Source organism: Schistosoma haematobium, chromosome 2 (assembly GCF_000699445.3).
Source record: "Schistosoma haematobium chromosome 2, whole genome shotgun sequence".
Lineage (NCBI taxonomy): Eukaryota > Metazoa > Platyhelminthes > Trematoda > Strigeidida > Schistosomatidae > Schistosoma > Schistosoma haematobium.
In genome coordinates, this window is record NC_067197.1 from 5925623 (window position 1) to 5946634 (window position 21012).

The 21012-nt window shown below is 32.3% G+C and overlaps 1 protein-coding gene across 5 annotated transcripts in view; it reads left to right on the forward strand.

Annotated features, from left to right (window-relative positions):
• C2CD5_1 (C2 domain-containing protein 5) overlaps window positions 1-21012 on the forward strand; it is a 60186-nt gene that overhangs the window by 11226 nt on the left and 27948 nt on the right. For 3 of the 5 annotated variants that reach the window (XM_051214178.1, XM_051214177.1, XM_051214179.1), the window contains exons 6-12: window positions 442-502; window positions 1059-1184; window positions 3679-3728; window positions 4574-4620; window positions 7488-7593; window positions 11420-11692; window positions 16601-16829. In XM_051214178.1, coding sequence (XP_051067331.1) covers window positions 442-502; window positions 1059-1184; window positions 3679-3728; window positions 4574-4620; window positions 7488-7593; window positions 11420-11692; window positions 16601-16829 — 892 coding nt within the window. Of the gene's footprint in view, window positions 1-441; window positions 503-1058; window positions 1185-3513; window positions 3729-4573; window positions 4621-6805; window positions 7414-7487; window positions 7594-11419; window positions 12846-12989; window positions 13759-16600; window positions 16830-21012 lie in introns of those variants that run through there. The other 2 variants (XM_051214180.1, XM_051214181.1) reach the window with 2 other exon arrangements.

The following is a 21012-nucleotide window of genomic DNA, read 5'->3' on the forward strand; positions in this document are numbered from 1 at the left end:
TGAACACTAGCCTTAATTGATGTAATGATGTGAGGACTTGATCCTTATTTATTTCCCTCATATTGTTGTACTCAATACCAATACTTATAATATTTATGCTTTTCAATGAGTTTTTTCTCCTGATAAGCCAGACGGCTTTCTGACTTATTTTGAGGTAGCCCTATAACTAAGCCTTAATCTCCGATCATTTACGTGCCGTTACAATTGACTGGAAGTAAATAATTATCAGTCGTTTAGTATTCTTTATTTTTCTCCTTATGTCACTGAACGTTGAGATCTATAGCAATATGATTACTTTATGAAAATACGTAATGTAGGAAATTAATCCTTTCGATGTCTGTTTAAATGGTGTGAGTTCTCATTTTTAATAGAAACATCAAAATGTTTATGCGTTTGATAACTGTCAGTATCGATGTTTTGTTCTCTTCCATATGTCTACAGGAGAGTTGCAACGAAAAATGGGTTTAAAAGTCCTAAACCTGGGTGGAAATTCTTTAATTGGGTATGTTTTTTTGTCATTTGCATACTTCCCACTTTTTGTACGGTTGAAAAAATCCGTTTTTGTATTTTATTCACTAATTAGGTAGTTTATTATGTTACACTACCACTCGATATAATTATCAGAAAATCTATAAGTGTAAGGTGGAGATTGTTGAGTTTCATTGAGATCATTTTATTGATTGAAGTCCTAAGTTCAAACACACACTAAATTGTTTAGGATATATGAAGGTATTCAGATTTATTCACACTAAAATCCATTTTAGATTGTACCATTGTCCTAACATAAATTTCTTGTGATATCTCCTAAAGGTACTTTGGTTTTTTGCATATTCTATTTTCCATTGCCTAAGTCATTATCACCAACAGCTGTGTAACATTCTAAATAGATGAACATATTATTTTATATCATCAGTTCTTGTTTTTAACCTGTTACTAGAAACTGTATATCTATTATATATATCTTAATATTTTACAAACATAAAATCTGTGTCAATTATTACAGTCAACATCGCAAATATTTTTCTCAAGGCTATTCTTTTGTGCTGATTCATCTGTAGATACCAACTTCATTTTGACCTAGAGGGTGAAACAGGCGTAGTTGTTCGTGGAATCGGAACAGCTGTTCGTTTAAAGAAGTATAATCCAGTAACAACTCCTCCAAATACCCCAACAGGAATTTCAAAGTATTTCACCAACTATATTTCTAGTTAATATTCATGTTTTTTTTCCAGTCAATTTTTTATTTTTAAAAAGCTGATGAGTTCCATAAAACTAATTATTGATTTTCAATACACATATTTCAACAGGTAACGAGGAACTAGTAACATATACGTATATCTACTTTGTAGTTAAGTGCACGAATAAGTTTGTAAAAAGATTACAAGTAATCAAACTGTTCATAGAGTCATTCTCTATGTGACACATCGATATATGTAACTACAAATTGAAGATAGAAGAGTTGAGGGTAATCGATGGTTACAGGCTTTTAGTAATATCAGTTAAAATTCATCCTTTGGTATTCCTGTGTTTATATGTATTTAGTAAACAATGCTGTTAGTTGTGACTTAAATCTGCTACAATTCTTATGAGTTTCTACAAGGTTTAATTTTAAATATAGTTTTCGTATAATGTAAAATGGAGTAGTTTTACAAAATTATCAAAGATAGTCAAACTTATTCATGTGGAAGTCAATGAAAATGAATTAGTGTTGCATAATACAGTAAAGATTATCAAGCATTTAGTAAAATGACTTGTAAATAGAAGGGTGTTATTTCAATGTGATTGATTGAATCAACAACCCAGTTCTTGAACTGGCTCAAAAAAGGTTTGCATCAGGAATTTTTGCACAGCTGATGCTATGGCAATTCAGCATTTCAAACCCGAACTCTGTGTAAAGAAGAATCATGTTCAATCTCTTATTCTCCTATAGTCTTAGCACCCCTTTAAGTTTTACAAGTTTTAAGTGCTATTTCTTACCTTCCTTCCCTTCTCCTTTATTCAGTAGACAGTTATCTTTAGCTTTTATTCTACAAATTATTATCTCCTATAACTTCAGAAACCATTACGAAACGTAAGGTCTTAATGATTTTTGATTACTATGCTAAATGATTTCATCTTTTTTACTCAATACTTGAAAACTTTAATGACATCGAAATAACACCTTCCTGCTTATAAATTTATGATACTAAAATTGTTATTATGAACCGATTAATGTTAGACTACCATTGAAAACTTGGAAGCGCTAAGACTCCTTAGAAGTGCGCATCCACGATCCCACACACGTGATTCGATCCCAAAACCTGTCTCACGTGTGAACCCTTAACCTCTGGGCCGAAGGATATTCAAATTTCAACAATTAAATTTCTGGTGATCTAGCATCCTTAACAAAATATCATATTGATTGCGTTTGCATAACTTACCAATTTACTCAGAAATTTATTAATTCTCTTTGAACTGCTTCATGTTGAATTAATAGTGTTAAATAATTGTACATTAATTATATTTCTCTACTTCCTTAACTTGAAAATCATTGATATTTTTAGGTATCAATGCCAAGGTTAGACTTGATAGTGATTGTTAAATAAATTGAGCATTGGGTAGAAAGATAATAAATATACCTTTTGTTATATCTCAACGAGCAGAAAAACTGTATTTCTGGAGTTTCGTGACAATACAAGCCACTTCTTCAGAATAAGTAAATAACTGAATTAAATTAACACAAGTTTAAATAATAAATTTGTATTTAATTAAATAGTTTTGTTAAGATACATTACATGACGCGTTGTTGTTATCGTGTATAATATTCTAAAAGTATCACTTGAGTAACTAAACTCCTAAATAATTGTTAGCACAATGTATCTCCTTCAAGAATTATTTCAGTATATTCAGTCAAATTAATCCCTACAGTTATCTATATAAATAGTGTTTAAACACTGGTTGATAAAGTCATAAACAAAAGCTATTCTCTGACGTTTTGTAACTCAGTGTAAGCTACTTCTTCAGAGAATAAGTAAGAAGAAATGGCTTTTTTCCAACTGATGTCATAACTTTTTTGTACAAATAAACCATCTGAATAGTCAACAATTGTAATTGTGAAACAGTTATCTGTACTCTAAGTATATGAAAATTCTTATCACTATATCAACAAATAGGTTAGTTTGTTTAAGAATTTACTTTTAATAAATGATAAAGCACGTAATTCTTATTTATTTAAAATAATTACTCCCTTTTAAATAAATTAATGTATTTTTAATATCACAATGAGTAAGAAAACTTAAATTTTTTGATGTTTCGTAACTCATTGTAAGCCACTTCTTCAGAGAATAAATAATTTAATATAAATCTATTTATAACAATCTATTCAATGCTCAATTTTTTCGAAATTATCAAGTCAAACCTTGGTTATGATATCTATAAAAGCTATTCTGTTTCCTTCAACTCATCAAGTTTATTTTATAAATAATACTCACTGTCTGTTTCACTTTTTACCATATAATGTAACTTAAAAGTATTCCGCAAGTTTCTGATTTGCATTATTATCAGTTCAATATCAAAATTATCGTTCATAAGTTACCAAAATATAGAACCTTAAGTTTTATTCTACTTCATTTCTGTCAATAATTTGGAATGATATTTGACTGTTAGCTAAATTTCATTTCTTCTTCACAATTTTTTTAGAAATAGTTCACACAACTGGGAATCTCCTAATGCATCATACAAGGAAAGTGGTAAGTTACCATAAATTTTCTATTATTACATATATTAAAGCATAACATTAGTAATTTTACAACTCTATGGAATGTTCAACAAGTTTCAATAATCATCTTAATGCGTTAAAAATACTAAAAACAGTTGTCGCGTTTCTTAAAAAAGAACTCAGTTATATTAGTTTAATCTTTTTTACTTGTGGGGATTGTATGCAAATAGTCAAAATAATTGTCTGATGCTCAGTTTTCTCTCTTTCAACACACCAAATTCTTTATAGATCATGTAAATTTGTTGTTTATTATGGCGTTTCGTTGACTTATGACATATGAATTGGTCAAGCTTAATAAATTATAATGATGAACATTATGTAGTAAATTTATTTGGCAATAAACAACTGGTAAATAATTTTACTACTGTTCATAAATTCCATTCCTTTCTTTCGTCTTCATAATCAGGAGTATATGTTCATCAAACTCAATGGCATTTTCTTAATTGTCAATCTCTTTCATCATCTCTTTTAAACAATATCATCAGCGTAACTTGAGAGAGTATGATTTTTGTCGATAAATTCTTATAAGTTCAAAATAATTTTAAACTCTAATCAAAGTGAGGAGAATTTTAATCTTTACTCAATATTTCCATTAACTTTAAATTTGGTTACCAGGTTTAATTTATATTTTTCTGTTCTCTAATTTTCATGAAATGTTTTAACAGTCACGTTGTGTATCTTATATAATGTTTGTTTTATGGGCCCACTTAATGTTAATCTAGATTGAATTTTTATATTCTTTTCTGACTAATTTTCAATCTAAATTGTTCTAATTCACTAAAGGTGGATATTTCTTTCTAAATTTTCATCATTTAGGTGTACATAACCTTCAATCACATGTCCCTCAAGCTTTAGAACTTGGCGTAAGTAACATATAATTTATCGAATATGTATTTTTCGCATGTCTTGGAAGTCTTAATCTGTCTAAGAAACTACTTTCTTCTAAGTTTCGAGATATTGTAGTAAACGTTTCTTAGTTATTCTGTATACATTTATTGGTTTTTAAATAAGCAATGGTCTCGAAATACACTGGTACGGCCGAGGGTGGGGAGAGTCTACTCTCCCTCTCCAAATGCTCTCACATGTCCACGCGTATATAGCCTCTTCCAAGGAAGTCCTACTCATTGCCTTCTCGCGGCATTCTAGTTGTTTACGAAATTGAGAGGACGAAAAGCGAATGTCCGGCGCATTAACCGGGTTGGTGGTGGGTATGGAGGGTCCACCTAAGGGAGCTGGGAAACCCTGATTCCAAACCAATGGTGCACATGGGTCCAGTATCCTGAAGGAACAAATGGCGTATGAACCAATTATTGGCCATTGACTACCATGGGACTTCATCTCCTAATGTTGATCCATTGCCATGTGGATCAGACCTTTAATTTACAGGCTCCGGGTGTGGCCCCCTAAGAAAACCACCTGTTTCGATTTGGGTACCCGGACAGTATCAGAGCCCACACACAAATCAAATGATTTGTATAACGCGTGTGTATTCGCTGTCTTCTCGTACCAACGTTTATGTGTTCAAATAAATAAATAAGCAATGTAGCCTAGATTTCCCCTTTTTTATACTAAATATAGAGGAATATTGTCTTTAATATATATATCCCCATATCCAAAGTTATATTGTTTCACTTAAACGTCTGCATGTGTTATAGTATGACTTAGTATTTTCACAGTATATATTTCACTAAGATAGTTATCGTATTTACAGCAGTTAAGTTTGCTCTAATTGGTAGACCATTACATTCTATGGGTTACCGCATAGGAAATATGTTGAAAATCAATCTGTTATTGGCTAGAAATTTTATTCTGACGATCCCTATGTCTTATTAGTGGCTGTTTGTCTTCAAAAAAAACCAGTACTCTTATAAACAATCATTGTGATTCCATCTACGTTAAAAAAAATTATTATCTTATATAACACTATGTATCATGGAATATAGAAAGTGTTTTTCGTATTTTATCAACACGATAACATAAATCTACTCTCAGTGATTCATAAAATCCAAGATGTAGTCAATAGATAAGTTTGGTAACTTTGTTGCTTTTGTTTTCCTCTTCTTAAAACACTACTGATAATTTATATGCTGTTTAATTTACCATAAATCACCTCTCAGTGCTAATGGGGTATGGCAACTTGAACTAATGTACATACGTACCACGCTCCACGTTGTGACCGACTGACTGACTTTAGTGAGGCAGTATGGTAAAATTCAAAACACCTGTTTTGAATTTCAATCATCTTTTAAACCAGAGTTATTCCTTGATAATCTAATTATCTAAAACTTCTGAAATTATTGGTGATATGCTACTTTACTACGTTCTCATTAGTCATATGACTGCTATTAAAACCTTTTTAAATAGTACCTAACATTAGTTCACTTTACAAACTAATATTAATCTTGTTTGGGTCTTTCTGAAAACACACACTTGTGGTCTCATAAAAACCACCAAACTAGGGACCGTCAAATTTATCATCCCTAGGCCATTGTCAGTCAGTCAGTCAGCTACAACGTAGGACCAGGCACATATATACATCGGTCCAAGTTGCCATACCTCATTAACACAACAAGATGGACACCGGATTCATAAAGGTAGTTAATTCAAAGGTGGTAATATATAAAAGAAAGATTGCAATAAGGATATAGTACAGGAAGAAAGAATTAGTTCATAGAAAGGAAGATATGAAGCGATTTTAATCTCTTAGTTTAAGGGAAGATAGAGATTGTATACACCGACGCCAGTGAATCAAAACTAAATGGTTCACATTTTAAACCTTATTCTATTTTGATATGGTGTGATTTCCACGTCATTTCATTGATGAGTAACAGTCTTACTCTTGGTCTAAATGACGGCTTCTTTGGTTACTACTTATCACTATAATATGTATATTGGATACATTAAGAACAATGGCATAATTCCATTTGAAAAAAGAATAATTCCAAACCAATTTAGTTAGACAAGAAAAATAAATTTTATCAACCATTGATAAATTTAAATTCCACTGTAGTTCCGTACTTACAGCCAGAATACAGCATTAGCTCAAAGACCAGTTTCACTAATGTATAAGTGATGACTGCATATTATTATAACAGTTCATATTTCTGTAACTCGGTGCTTAATCACGTGCACTACTAAAATGTTAATCGATTGTTATTCAAAGACCAATGCTTTCTGTTATAAGATATAGCTGTTTAATTGTCCAAAGGTCAACTATTACCTTAGAAAATTAAATTGAACTACAAATACTTTTGTTTCGGGTTTTCACAAACATTAGTCCATTGGAAGTTTCACTCCACTAACTGACTTTAGTTAGACAACCGCTTAAAGTCGGAAAAAAACCATTTCCACAGCACCCTGTAATAATAGTCATCACATGTCTTCTAGTAACCCTATTTAAAGTGAGTTCTAGTGGAAGCTTGTGATCAATGAAACTCGACCACGTGGACTATAAGACGAATATCACCAATAACAATGAATGATGGTCGTAAATTAACAGAATTTAGAAACTTTAACTACTAAATACCAAATAATTGGCCTGTAGGTTAAGCGCTCACCCTGAGGTCCGAAAGTTTTGGCATAAACGTTGATCTTTACTACTACCACAAAATACGGCTTACGATTGGTCTTTAATCTCTACTGATTGTCTAGTCAAGGTTAGTTCATGATGTAAAACTTCAAACTAAATAATCACCAATTTACGCAAATTATTTTTCTTCCTATTTAACAGGAATTTCCATTCCTAACAATATCTCAACCATTACCGGGTATGATATTACATTTTGGTAGTTTAGTTGCATCGAAATCTGTACGATTGTTGGATAAAAATTCTCCAGGTATATGGTTTCTGTCTTTTTTGTTGTTATTCATTTACCAAAATAATACGTGTTGTTAAATGCTCGACAACTGTTCATTAAAAATCATGCGGTTATTATTTATTATGATAAATTTGCTTTAATTGAAATTAGAGAATGATATCTAAATGTGTTGGTCATTATTGTAATAGTTTTCTTTTTGTACATAAATGCAAGTTTCTTTCATGTAACTGTTATAACTTGTGGGTTTTGGCCCCTATCAACGTATAACGTAATGATACCGACAATTAGAGAACAGTGAATTATTGACCTGACCAATGACACATAAAACCCGTACGAGCACTTTAGAGTTTTTATTGGCCCTTCTTCCTGTCTAGCCCTGCCCGTTAAATCCAGAACACCAATCCCAGCCTCTGCGATATGAATCACCTATTCCAAACATACCTGGTTTATATACCAACCAGACAGATCACATCGTACCATAAAATAGGAAACAACGTTTGTACAAGATTTAGCCAAAAGTGGCTGTGAATGTGGGCGACTGTAATTAATGGACTGGACAGAACTGAAGAATGGTAAATCATCCAATATTAGTTCATAGGTCAAAATAAAGCTTAGAATAAGAGGAACACGAATATGAATAGTTCGGTTACTTAACAATTATACGATAAAAATATACGTATAGTTTTAGTCCAGAAATGGATTACAAGAGATTACCATTCATTATTCCCGCTGGGATATAACAGTAACAATAACTGATAGTTATGTTTGTATTAAATATATATACTGTATTGTTTCTTTTATATTTAGACTTCTGGAAGATCAATGCTTCTTCCGCACTTTTGTTGTCTTATTAGGTTTCATAGTTGAATTCATGAGATGATCTAAGCTAGAACACCATCAACTCATGAATTCAACTATTAAAATTAATACAATCTCGATTAACCCTCATTCTTATGTTTCATCATATCGGACATAATTTTTGAAGTGTTCTGTGTGTATATGTATGTGTCAACGGCTGTACTATCGAGTTCGCACTAGTTTTCGTTCTTATAAGATTCATATTTTCCTTTTAATTTAGTTCTCACCATATTTTAATCATATCGACTGCATTAAGTATCAACAACTTCCTCCTTTACATAAGAACTTTCGTCTAAATTTAATCGAATAGTTCGGGCTCCATTCTTATGTATTCAAGTTATTCTCAGTGTTGTGTGATTATTAAATAGAGATTATTAGTCAATTGATCAGGTTACGAACTGTGATCAACTGAGGTTGCTGAGACTTGCGTTATTCATAGCTAGTCACTATATGCCGACGAGACAAACAAATGAAGAAATGGTACTAGTTCATGAATTGACTTATTGTTAGAGTGAATTATGCCGAAAGGTGTAAGCATCCTGATCTGCCTCCACGTGGTAGTCTTAAAATATGGTCAGTCAATCATACTCAACATTAAACAAATTTGCTTAAGCCTAAGTCACCGCAACAAATCTATAGAAGATGGAATTAACACCAGAATACCATGGGAGTTAAAATAAATGTAGTAGCACTGGTAATAGAAAAGACTGTATATGACAAATATCCTCTGTAGAAGAAGAAATGAAAAACATGTATATGTATGAAACTGTAATTTAATTTTCTCTTTCACTGAGTTGATGCGAGATTTAGTAACTTCAACCAATACACACTCGTGTCAGGTTCTCTATTGAAAACAACTGACTGACTGAATACTCCTCATATAAAAAAATCCAAAGAAGAGTTTACTACGACCTCTGAATAAGGCTGTAAAGTGATGTTTATTTCTTATGAATCCATAGATTAATGATTTGGTCATTCAATTCCCTCATCATGGACTCACACGTTTCACTTATACATTGTTTCTTATTTAAATTTCAATGAATACAAATTAAAGTAAGACAGGTCAAATTATATAACAGAAAGCGAAAAAATTATAGTCTGAATGTTTTCAAACTAAGATTGTAAAGAAATGTAAATAATAGAATAAGATAAAAATTTATGGATATAATAGCAACTCACATGCTATTCAGTTTGTTCTCATTTAACTCATTTAAACTCTTTTGTTAACTTAGTGGACAAAGTCATCCGTACTATAACAACTTATCGTACCTTTATAACTATTGTGCTTGTATGAAATATGTATGCTTGAATATTGATTACCGCCTACGCATATATTCATCGTGCTAGCTTTATTATTAGCTGCTTAATTGATTCGATGATCCATTCATTTCCTTATATATATACATGTACATTTAACACTCTACACTCTCGGTTCTCTGACTCATTCATTCATCTCTGCTTTGTGGTCTGAGTTATCTACTAAGAAAACTGTAGTCGCTGCTTCTCTTTGCCTTCTGATTTCAAAAACCGTTGAAGATTATATGGTAACGGTTACGAGGGTGGTTGGTCAACGAAGCACAGTCACTACAATCTTATTTATGAAAACTAAACCAACGACAATGTAAACAGTCATATTAATAACTTTTTTCTATACTATACATAAATCTAACGTTGGATCATGTACAGTTGATGAATCTAAAGTTACAATTCAATAAAATTTAACACCATTTATCAGTTCGAATTTGATTTTATAAATAATATGTCATGAATAGCTTAATCCTATAGGATCACATTCAGTTATATACTATTTAACAGATATTCTCATAATTCCTCCCTGTCTTTCCTTAAACTAAGAGATTAAAATCACTTCATATCTTTCTTTCTACGAACCAATTCTTCTTGTACTATATCTCTATATGCAATCTTTCTCTTATATATTACCACCTTTGACCTAACCACTGCTATGAATCCGGTGTTCATCTTGTTGTGCTGATGCGGTATGGCAACCTGGACCGATGCACATATGTGCCTGGTCCTACGTTGTAGTTGACTGACTGACTCTCATAATTCCATGAAATTCATTCTAATGCTTAAAGGTTAATTATTCCTCTACTGTTACATAAGTATGAATATACATTGGATTTATACATTGACAGGGTTTTTTTCATGTTCTTTAGCTAAACTAATTAACGGCCAGTGTAGGCAACCGGCAATAATGTCTTGTAAAATTTACGTTATAGTAAACTTCACAATAAAATGGATTTTAATGATTAAATCTACTTTTTAAAAAAGTGTGGTTTCTTTTCTATATTATTCTATATGGACAATTTTTACATGGATTTATAATGAGAAGTAATCAATCAGATCCTGTTTTTTCCCCGATTATAGGGAAATTTCTATGGAGACTAACCAGTTCTCCTTTCAAGTGAACTATTGAGAAATACATAGATGATGGCACTTTGGTGGTTTTTTTCTCTAAATATCGTATGTCAATTATAATCAATCCATCATTATGTTATATAAGTGTTGAACTGAATACTAGTTCTCACTGAACGATTGCTTATATTACATACAAAAATTAGAGATCAATCAATCATAGGACTAACAGTAATAATATTTTAATACTGTATGTCTTTATGTAAATCCCTTTTTCAAAATAAATCAAACAGTGAATAGATCTCTCAGATTTATCTACTTTACACAAATACCAATATAATTCATAGATAGGTCAAACTGTTTAGTTTATTGTAACATACATAATTCAGTCAGTCAGCAACAACGTAGAACTTCGTATGTACGTACATTAGTTCGAGTCGCCATACCACATTAGCACAGAGATGCAGTTGTCGATTCAAATCTCATAGTGGTACAGATAGTAAGAGTATACCTAATTCAATTTACATTTTATCATATCTCTATACACAACTTTAGTATTCACTATTATTATATATAATAGAAAAATATTTTTTCATTTCATAAATATCAGCTGGAATACAATTTCGAGATGCATGGTGGCTTGAATTACGTACTGAAATAGTTACACATATGCGTAGTATTGGATGTGATGCTGTTCTAGCATATCGTGAAGAATGTACAATCTATGAAGATGTTTGTATACTTCAAAGTTATGGTACAGCTGTACAAATCAATCCTAAATGGATTAATGATTTATCATACAAAATTACAACTACAAATTCTCTTGGTCATATTTCTGTAACTTTGGCAAAAGCTAGTGAAAAAATTTGTGAATCTATGTCATGTAATTTTGTTAAATGTTTAATTTTTGTTTGTTTGTTTTTTTGATCATTTTTAAAAACACTTGGACTACAATTTATGAATAAACCACTTAGATTTAAATTAAGGAGTCTTGGGTTTTGGCACGAAATTCATTTATCTATATGATTAAATATCATTTTAGCACTATAGTTGATGTCAATTCGGAATAAAAGCCTTACATTTAATTCCTAACCATAACTTCGAAATCCCAATACTAATTAGATAGATGAAACTTTCGGTAAAGTTCATCCCAATATCATATTCACAATGGAATATGAAAGAAAAATGTGTTTCCTTTCCTAGGTTTAGTTATCAAGTTTAGCAGTCTCCTTGAAAAACCAATATGATAAAATTATCATATTTAATTCATGTATAATCATAAACAGTTATTTCCCCTCATTTTTTTTTAATAAATGTTATACGAATCCCTAACATAAGAAAATTAACTTTATAAACAACCTGTTTATAAAGCTTAAACCTGATCTCTTGAAATCTCATATTTTTCTAGATGATTCGAGCACGACTAACTTACTTCACATTCTTTAAATTCAAGCTTCAAAAATAGTCCAGGACTTGTTCCTGAAGAGTCTATGAATAGGGTGTCCATTGGAGAGGAATCGGTAAAGAACTTCTCATTGGAGTGACTCACTATGATCCAAAAATCAAAGTCTCTTATCTAGTATTTAATGATAATTTTCAAAAAATGAGAAGTGGACATGCCATCGTCAGTAGTAAAGTGTTCTTCTTCTGTAAGACCTATCACTTTTCACATGTCTAAGTTTGCTTTTTTATAATTCTATTTGAAATTCACTTTTGTTTCTCTTTTCTTTACAAAATTGATCATAAAATATAATAATCTATTTGTAATATCAACTCTGTGATCGAGAATATCCAATTCCTGTTTACTGAAAATCAAATCCTTGTTAATAAAAGTAGAGAGTAAACAGTACTATGTTTCACTATAATTACCAATATATGGCCTTAACAAATATACAATCCTATCTGACAGTCAGATGAGTTTCACAAGTCACCCTTGTCGCCTTGATAATGTTTATCACAAACAATACGTCACATACACAAAAAGGATGTTTGTTTTGGATATGAGGCAAACAAACTGGTCAAGTACCTCAATAAACGATCCATAGTCATTGAATTAGTTTTTTTCTCGTGTTATATGTTAATATTTCACGTTATTAAATCATAGAATTTTGAGAAATTTTGCCACGGAATAGTGACTTTTGGGTGTATAAACGTTAACCTTATGGAAATATTCTGTTTAGATACTTGTCGACAAACTTTAGTTTTGACTATACGTGGTCTCATTTCTACAAAACGTTGTTAAAAGAAGTCAGGCCAAAAGTTTCCGATCATCCTCAGTTTGATAAGATCAAATCTAAATTTTAGAAGAGATAGAAATACTTTTACTGGTCAAATGGTAAATGGATGTAGGTTTATGATTTAATGATGTTGGCCATGTAGACATCTATCTGGAGAAAGATGATGGAAAATATACACAGCTCAGGTGTTTACGAAAAAGATCAATTAACTAAGAAGGACCCAGATAAAAGGCAATAAAGTAAAAATACTACTTTTTAATTAATCCTTGTGTTATAACAGCGAATACTATAGAGGTTGGAACTTGATTTTCGGGTTATTATTGAATGGAATTTCTTTTCTATAATTACTGTATATATATCACTTATCATAAGCTTTAAGTGTACTCATAAACTACTGTCATATGAATTGTTACTCTTATTTCGTTCTCTACCTGTCATTTACCGTCTTCTCTACACATAGTCACTTTTGTTCATTCATAAGTGTTATTTTTTATTTTACGGTGTGATGCTGTTTGATATGTCCATGAACTACATCTGTTAGAAATATACATAAAATAGAGGCTGGTTTGTACCTATAGTCTTAAGAGCAAGGCATGCAGAGAAACTAGCTAAGAGTTGACCAATAGGAACGTGGCTGCCGGCCCAAAGTCAGTAGTGCTGGTCAGGCGTATACTTTGCCTGGCCAACGACGCTAAGCTATATAGTAAGTAACGAACCAAATTATAGGTAAGATTTTGAATAACTTCTCAGTTATAAGAATTTAAATAATTATTCTGCTTAACTCACTGTTCTTAATTCTCTAAAATTTATGAAGTAGAAGAGCTTATCATCTAAAATTCAAAAGTTAATAATATGATTATAATGGACGAAGAAACAGCCATTTCATTATGATGAAATTCTCCAATACAATATATACTACTGCTCAGTAGTCATTGTATATATATATACATATATATATATATATATATATATATATATTGGTTTACTAAACGGTAGCTATTTTTTCAGTAGCATTCTCACTAATTGAATCAGTGATATTCTATTCCCATCACTTCACTTTATTACAAGTGATTTATTGGACCAGACAGAACCAAAAACATGAATAAATGCCTCCGTCTATTACTGCTCACAAATAAATTCGTTTACACAAACGGGTGCGTGAGAGACTAAAGTAGCAGAAGTATGGAGATTGATTTCTCTTCTGTAGAATACTTCATTGTATCTATTCTATGATTCCATACAATCTGAAAAATGACATTGTACAAAACTCATAAAAATTCTAGGAACTGACTTCTTTTAAGGTGCCATAGGTATCATTGATTCTTTTTACTGCCTTACACTTTTTCTGATTAAAACATGTTCACGTTATCATGTCAGTTTTACTAAGAGTCTATAAATAAGCTTGAGGTTACAATAATTTATTATTATTATTATTATTATTATTATTATTATTATTATTATTATTATTATTATTATTATTATTATATTACCTTTTAGCTATTACGGAAATTTAGCTTGTTTTTCTGCCCCCCAAATGCCCCGGTATGACTGAGAATGGGGTGGGCCCGCCCTCCCTCTCGAAATGCTCTCACACGGCCACGCGTATACAGCCTCTACCAGGGAAGTCCTAATCATTGCCTTCTCGTGGCGGGGGTGTTGTTTACGAAAATAAGAGGATGAAAAGCGAATATCCGGCGCTTTAACCGGATCCCAAACCAATGGTGCACATGGGCTCCAGTATCCTGCGGGGAAAATGGCGTATGAACCATTCGTTGGTCACCGGCTACCATGGGACTGCATCTCCTCACGATGCTCCACTGCTTTGTGGATCAGACCTTTAGGTCAAAGGCTTGGGGTGTGGCCCCCTAAGAAAACCACCTGCTTCGGTCTGGGCACCCGGGCAGCATCATAGCCTGCACACAAATCGAATAATTTATGTGGCGCATATCTACTTGGTGCCTCCTTGTACCAATGTTTATGTGTTTAAATAAATAAATAAGCTTGTTTTTCTACTATTGACTAAACGATCATTTTAGAAATAAGTGGTTAAAATAATTCTCCGTATTGATATCATCTACTTATAAGTAGTATAAAAATATTGACACAATTTGAAGGATTCTTTCCATTCCGATTATGGCATTTTAAAAATTATTTGTATTAGTTTCACACAAGTATCGTGCTTTTAGTCATGTTATTTAATGTCAGGTAACTACTAATAAATGTTAACACATTAAAACTTTTTTTAACAAATACCAACTTATAGGTTTTTTAATTCACTTGGTATTGTTTTACTTGAATCTTCCCATTGACGTTTTATGACTGAAATTGGTCAGTCTCCTCTCAATCGCGTATTCACGTCGGGCAGTTGTTTCTATAGCATTCAACCATACACATTCATCACCCCACCTGGTCTCACTGCACAACATACGACATAATATACTCTGCCTTATAATCTTTGTGAAAACCGTTCAACGGCAGCGAAATAGAATTTTTTAAATCCAGTGTTATGAATTCAAGTTACAGACTCGTAATTTAAATGCTTTGAATACAAGCGTGTTGTGGAAATAAACCTATGGTTGTTAATAAACACTTAGGAAAATTCAATTAGTAAGTAATAAAAATATCAACATACCATCAGTAAAAACCTTATCTCAAATTATGGCAAACTATGGAGGGATTTTCCTAGACAATTTAGGCTTTGATCATACAACTGTAAATATCACCATGTTCTTTTCTGTATCCTAAACCCTAAGCCAGTACAAATACTACCCTCATTAGTTATCTTATTCCAACATAGAAGAACGAAATGGGCACGGTCGTGTCGTTCATTTAGAATGGTCATTGTACCTCGTTCACTGTACAAATTAAAACCTAAGTTAGACATAAATCAGCTGATTAAGCCATAGGGAATTCACTATATATCAGAACCCATCGGAGTTATAACGTTCCATTAATATAAAAAAGTATATGTTGAATGGATCCCTTCTCATTTTAACTACCTTATGGAACAGATATTTTTTAAGGGCAGCATCGAGACACCTCTTTTGTCAAGACATTTGTTGAAAAAAGACTGACTCACTTGAAATGTTGTACTACTTTGTCGAAAAACATTTAGCTCAATATTCTCAAATATATATTATGAAGCTTAAAATTATTTATTCGCTGTCAATGATTCTAGATATTTTAGACTGTATGTAGACTTAAGAATAGTGTATAAAATTTATTTCAAATAAGTCAGTTTTACAAAGCAGTTCATTTTAACGCTAACTTTGAGTTATTGAATAATTACTACTGGACTAAAAGTATTTCAGTTTGTAATTTTGATTTTTGTTTCTTCAAAGATGTATTAAGTTAGTTGTTTGGGTATTCTGTTATCTGTTGTGTTGTAGTTTGTAGTTAATTTCTAAATGAGTAATTTACATTTTGATTACTTTCATCGGTCATTAACCGATCGTCAACCATTTAATTATACTACTTTTCAACATTTTTTTGTAAACAACTCTGTGACCTAATACATATTTGTTTCTTTTTTTTTTAATTTTTTTTATATTCAGCATCTAACTATTTCACAACCATTGATCAATGTACTACAAAAACGTCTTGTACTCGTAGTTGTTCTCCTGAATTCACTACCGCTAAACATTCTCTTTCTATGTCATCATCAGAAACAACTCCTGTCCCTTCGCCTACGTCTTCATATAACAAAGAATCTTATAAAGAAACAACACCTGATAAATATCTTTCACATAAAAAAATATTTCATGATATCAACAACTCAGTCAAGTAAATATGACGTATTTTAGTAGTTTTATCTGGATTAAATTGTTCATACTAATTTATAAGGTTATTGGACTTTACATCATATTTTCTTCTTCCATTTTCCATGGTATTTTTGCATTAAGAAATATCCAGTTTTGTGTGACAATCCAAAAATAGAATAAGACCATGAAGTCATAGACTGTTACATTTATCTATATTGATAGGTGCAGACTATCTGGTTGCGGTCTGCGCAATTTTCGTAGCCAATACTTGGATACGTTGGATAACATAATTCAGAATTGGCCGTATTGACACTGATGTATTCACTCTTCGTTTTCCTTTAGATCTTAGCTTTTAAATTTATCTTGTACTTTTTATTCCATTAATTCATATTGTCTGTCTCTAATCTATTTTGCTAACACTGTAATTGTTGAAATTCCCACTACTCTGTGATTTATTTTGATAATTCGATCTCACCGCGTCGATACGTTGTGTCCACTTGATCCACTGCAAATATATATATCGGATTCTACATTGCTTATGACTTACCATCAGGACTGATCGCAGAAGCAGTGATGCAAAGACTAGAAGCCACGATATTACCAGTGATCAAGCCAAAAATTTGGATTCGCTACGTAGACGACACCTTCGTCATCGTCAAAAAGGATGAACTGGAAAACACATACAAACTGATCAACAACGTTTTCAATGACATCAAGTTCACAATGGAACAGGAGTCAAACAACCAACTAGCATTTTTGGATATATTGATCACTAGAACTGATACAGGAAAACTGGAAACTCAAGTATATAGGAAACCAACCCATACAGATCAAATTCTCAACTACAACAGCAACAACCCAAGGGCTCACAAAATCAACTGCGTACACACATTGTTCAAGAGGGCGAGGACACACTGGCAGCACGAAGAAATGAAGAGAAATACCTGAAGGACATATTTCAAAAGAACGGCTACCCAATCAACTTTATCAAAAAGCACCAACGGCACACAGCATCACAACCCAAGTCAGGCACAAAAATCAGTAAAAGGATCACCCTACCGTACATACAAGGAATATCAGAAACTGCAACGAGACTGCTGAAAACCTTCGGGATAGGTGTGGCACACAAACCAACAAAATCACTACAATCAATCTTATGCAAACCAAAAGATGAAATAACAAAGGAGAACAAATCAAACATTATCTACAAAATAAACTGTACCAACTGCGACAAACACTACATCGGACAAAGCGGACGTCCCCTCCACCTACGCCTACATGAACATCAATTAGCAGTCAAACGCCATGATATTTCTTCACTTATTTCAATACACGTGGATAACTACGGACACTCATTCGATTGGGAAAATGTAGAAATCTTAGACAGAGGAAACTCCAAAAACACCAGAGAATTTCTAGAAGCCTGGCACTCAGGTCAATCAGCAATCAACAAACATATTGAAATCAATCCAATTTATCAACCAATCAGGAAAACCATGCATAAATATGGGAACAAAAATCAAACCAATGGGAGACACAACCAAAACAAAGAAGTAAACAATGATAAATTTAAGGTCAACAAGAACCAATCAACATCGAGGTGCACAGAACAAGCTGTGAAACACATATGGAAAAATTCGAACACTTCACTTCTATCTGAAGTTTGTGCTGATGATGTCGTTCAGAAGAACGATGAAAGCTCCACGACCAAACCATCCAGCTCAGAGAACAAAACTCCATCAAAATTATGACTTACCATAAATAATAGTCTGTTATTTCGGTCACATGAATGTAATATCTGACCTACAATTAAAGTACATCATTTTGTTTACTGTTAAACATTTTAGAAGTTTATAGCCAGTAAATAATCAATAAGTCCAATTATAAAAAACTTTATGGTGGAACATTAGACATTGGTTTTGTTGCTTTTGTCAGTCCGTCACAGGCAACCTAAAACCCTTCACATATATGCATTGATTCAAGTTGCATCATCTCATTAGCACCGAATGATGAATCTACCAAGCTGAGTTCCAGAACAGTAAAGGTAGTAACAGTATCTGTAATAATAATAGTAGTAGCAGAAGCGATTATGCATAGATAAATTAATAAAAAGATTACGTGACTATGAATCTAAGGGAAGACAAGTGTGAATGCACTTAGTCCATTGCAATTGATTCTGAGTTATGTCACTCAAAATATATAACCATTACTTACGATAATCACGCGGACCCCAACCAAATAGTCTACACCCATCTGCATGGCTCAGTCCGATTGTCAATCGCTTCGTGGGGCGATGCCATTTATTAGTTTGGATGTCTCAAGCTTGCTTTTAGCCTACTCTTAGACTGGACAACATCACTCGTCGAGGTAGGTAGTAGGTTGGCATTCCTAATATTGTGTTTGTTATAAAAAAGTTAACCGTTGATATGTTACCGTAAAATACGGTATTTATTATTCACTAATGTCTTCACATGTCTTTAATTTTATTTTTAAACTATTTAGTTTCTACTATCGTTAATTCTGCGATTACTTTAATTTCTTTGAGTCTCATCTTGTTGATGTAAATCTAGCAAATCAAACTGATGAATACCTATGTCACATCTTTCATTGTTTTAAACTAACTGAAGTCCATCAGTGTGATCAATATACAAAGCGAACAATTGATGCACATCATTTACTTTACTATCATAGTGATCCAGTTTAGATTTCGGTATTTCGATGCTAATATGCACTCGCTCTTATTGTGTTTCACTGTACCTTTTAAGTTCTTATTAAACTCCACTGTACTCTTTTACAGTTTCATCTGTCAGGTGTTTTGTTGTCACGTAGTCGGAGACATTTGTTAGTGTCTAGTCCAACCACACTTAGTGGTGTGAGCGTTAGTTTCTTTAAGATTGTTAGTACGTCTTTCTGGTAAGTAACAACTAGCACAGTTTAGTGTTTCTTACTAATTGGTTCCAAATTGTGAATATAATGTTAGCTAATACTAGTGGTCATATTATATACTGATCAGTAGAATTCTATCAGGAATAAGGAACTAGAAAAGTATGATATCTACTAATCAATATATCGACCAAGTTTCATTCGTAAAGTTAGTTAAGTGATCATATTCACTAGACAGTTGTCTTCTAATCTTTTTGTTTAAAATTTACTCAGTCGAGCACTTTACTGAATTTTTCTTAAGATTGTTTAATGATGGGCTTTTGTTCAGCATCGCTTTTATAACTTGATGGTAATATTTCATATGATTAAAGTCTACCAAATAGATCAACCAACTAATAATGAATATCATGTGCATAACGCAGATTTGACTGAACTAAATAAATTTTCTACTGTTGACAAGACCAATTAGTGTTGACACATATTCCACTGTTGCATTTGTTCTTTAATAAGTCTATTCACAGTGTATCCTTATTTAGTTGTACTGTAGTTTGGATACTCTGATCAATAGTCTTCAGGTAATCATGGTTCTTTACCATCGCATACAATATGTCTGAAACTTACTCGGCCTACCAGGACCTATGTTATGTACAAGAACACAGGTGGGGACAGCCATTGTAAGTTATTATGAAATTACAGAGTATGTTGGCAAAATATGCGAACCATGCACTAAATATATTTTTTATATGAATATTCGTCAAGATTAGAACGAATAGTTTGTCAAAAATTGGGCGCTGAGTATAGAGAAGTGATTATACATGCATTAAATACTTCATTTGCAAATTTCCATAATTTCCCCTTCACATTCTGTATTGTTCTTCCGATTCACAATTCCTTCCTAATTCCGTTTCTGTTTTCTTCGAGTCGACCTTCATAGCCTTCTGCTGCCATGCTTTCCACTCCCGATTGTTGTTACATACTACTTATGTCGACAGGCATAACTAGCATACACCATACCTGTATATGTCAGTAATTTACTTTATTTCTGCATTATATTTATCCACATTGCCGCAAAACGTTTCCTGGCCATGAATATTGCTATCTTCCTGCACTATAGTTTAACTGAAATTTATTCGCAATAATATTTGAAAAGGTGACAGTGATTTTTGTTGATAGTGGTTTTCAGGTCAAATCAAATCAGGTTTGATATATAATTGAACACTAATGGCCACTATAGTCTCTTTTCTTTATATTTACATCGCCTGACAGACTTACAGTTAGTACGTCAAAATGTGTTGATTTTCCCAGGTGATGAAGATGACCTG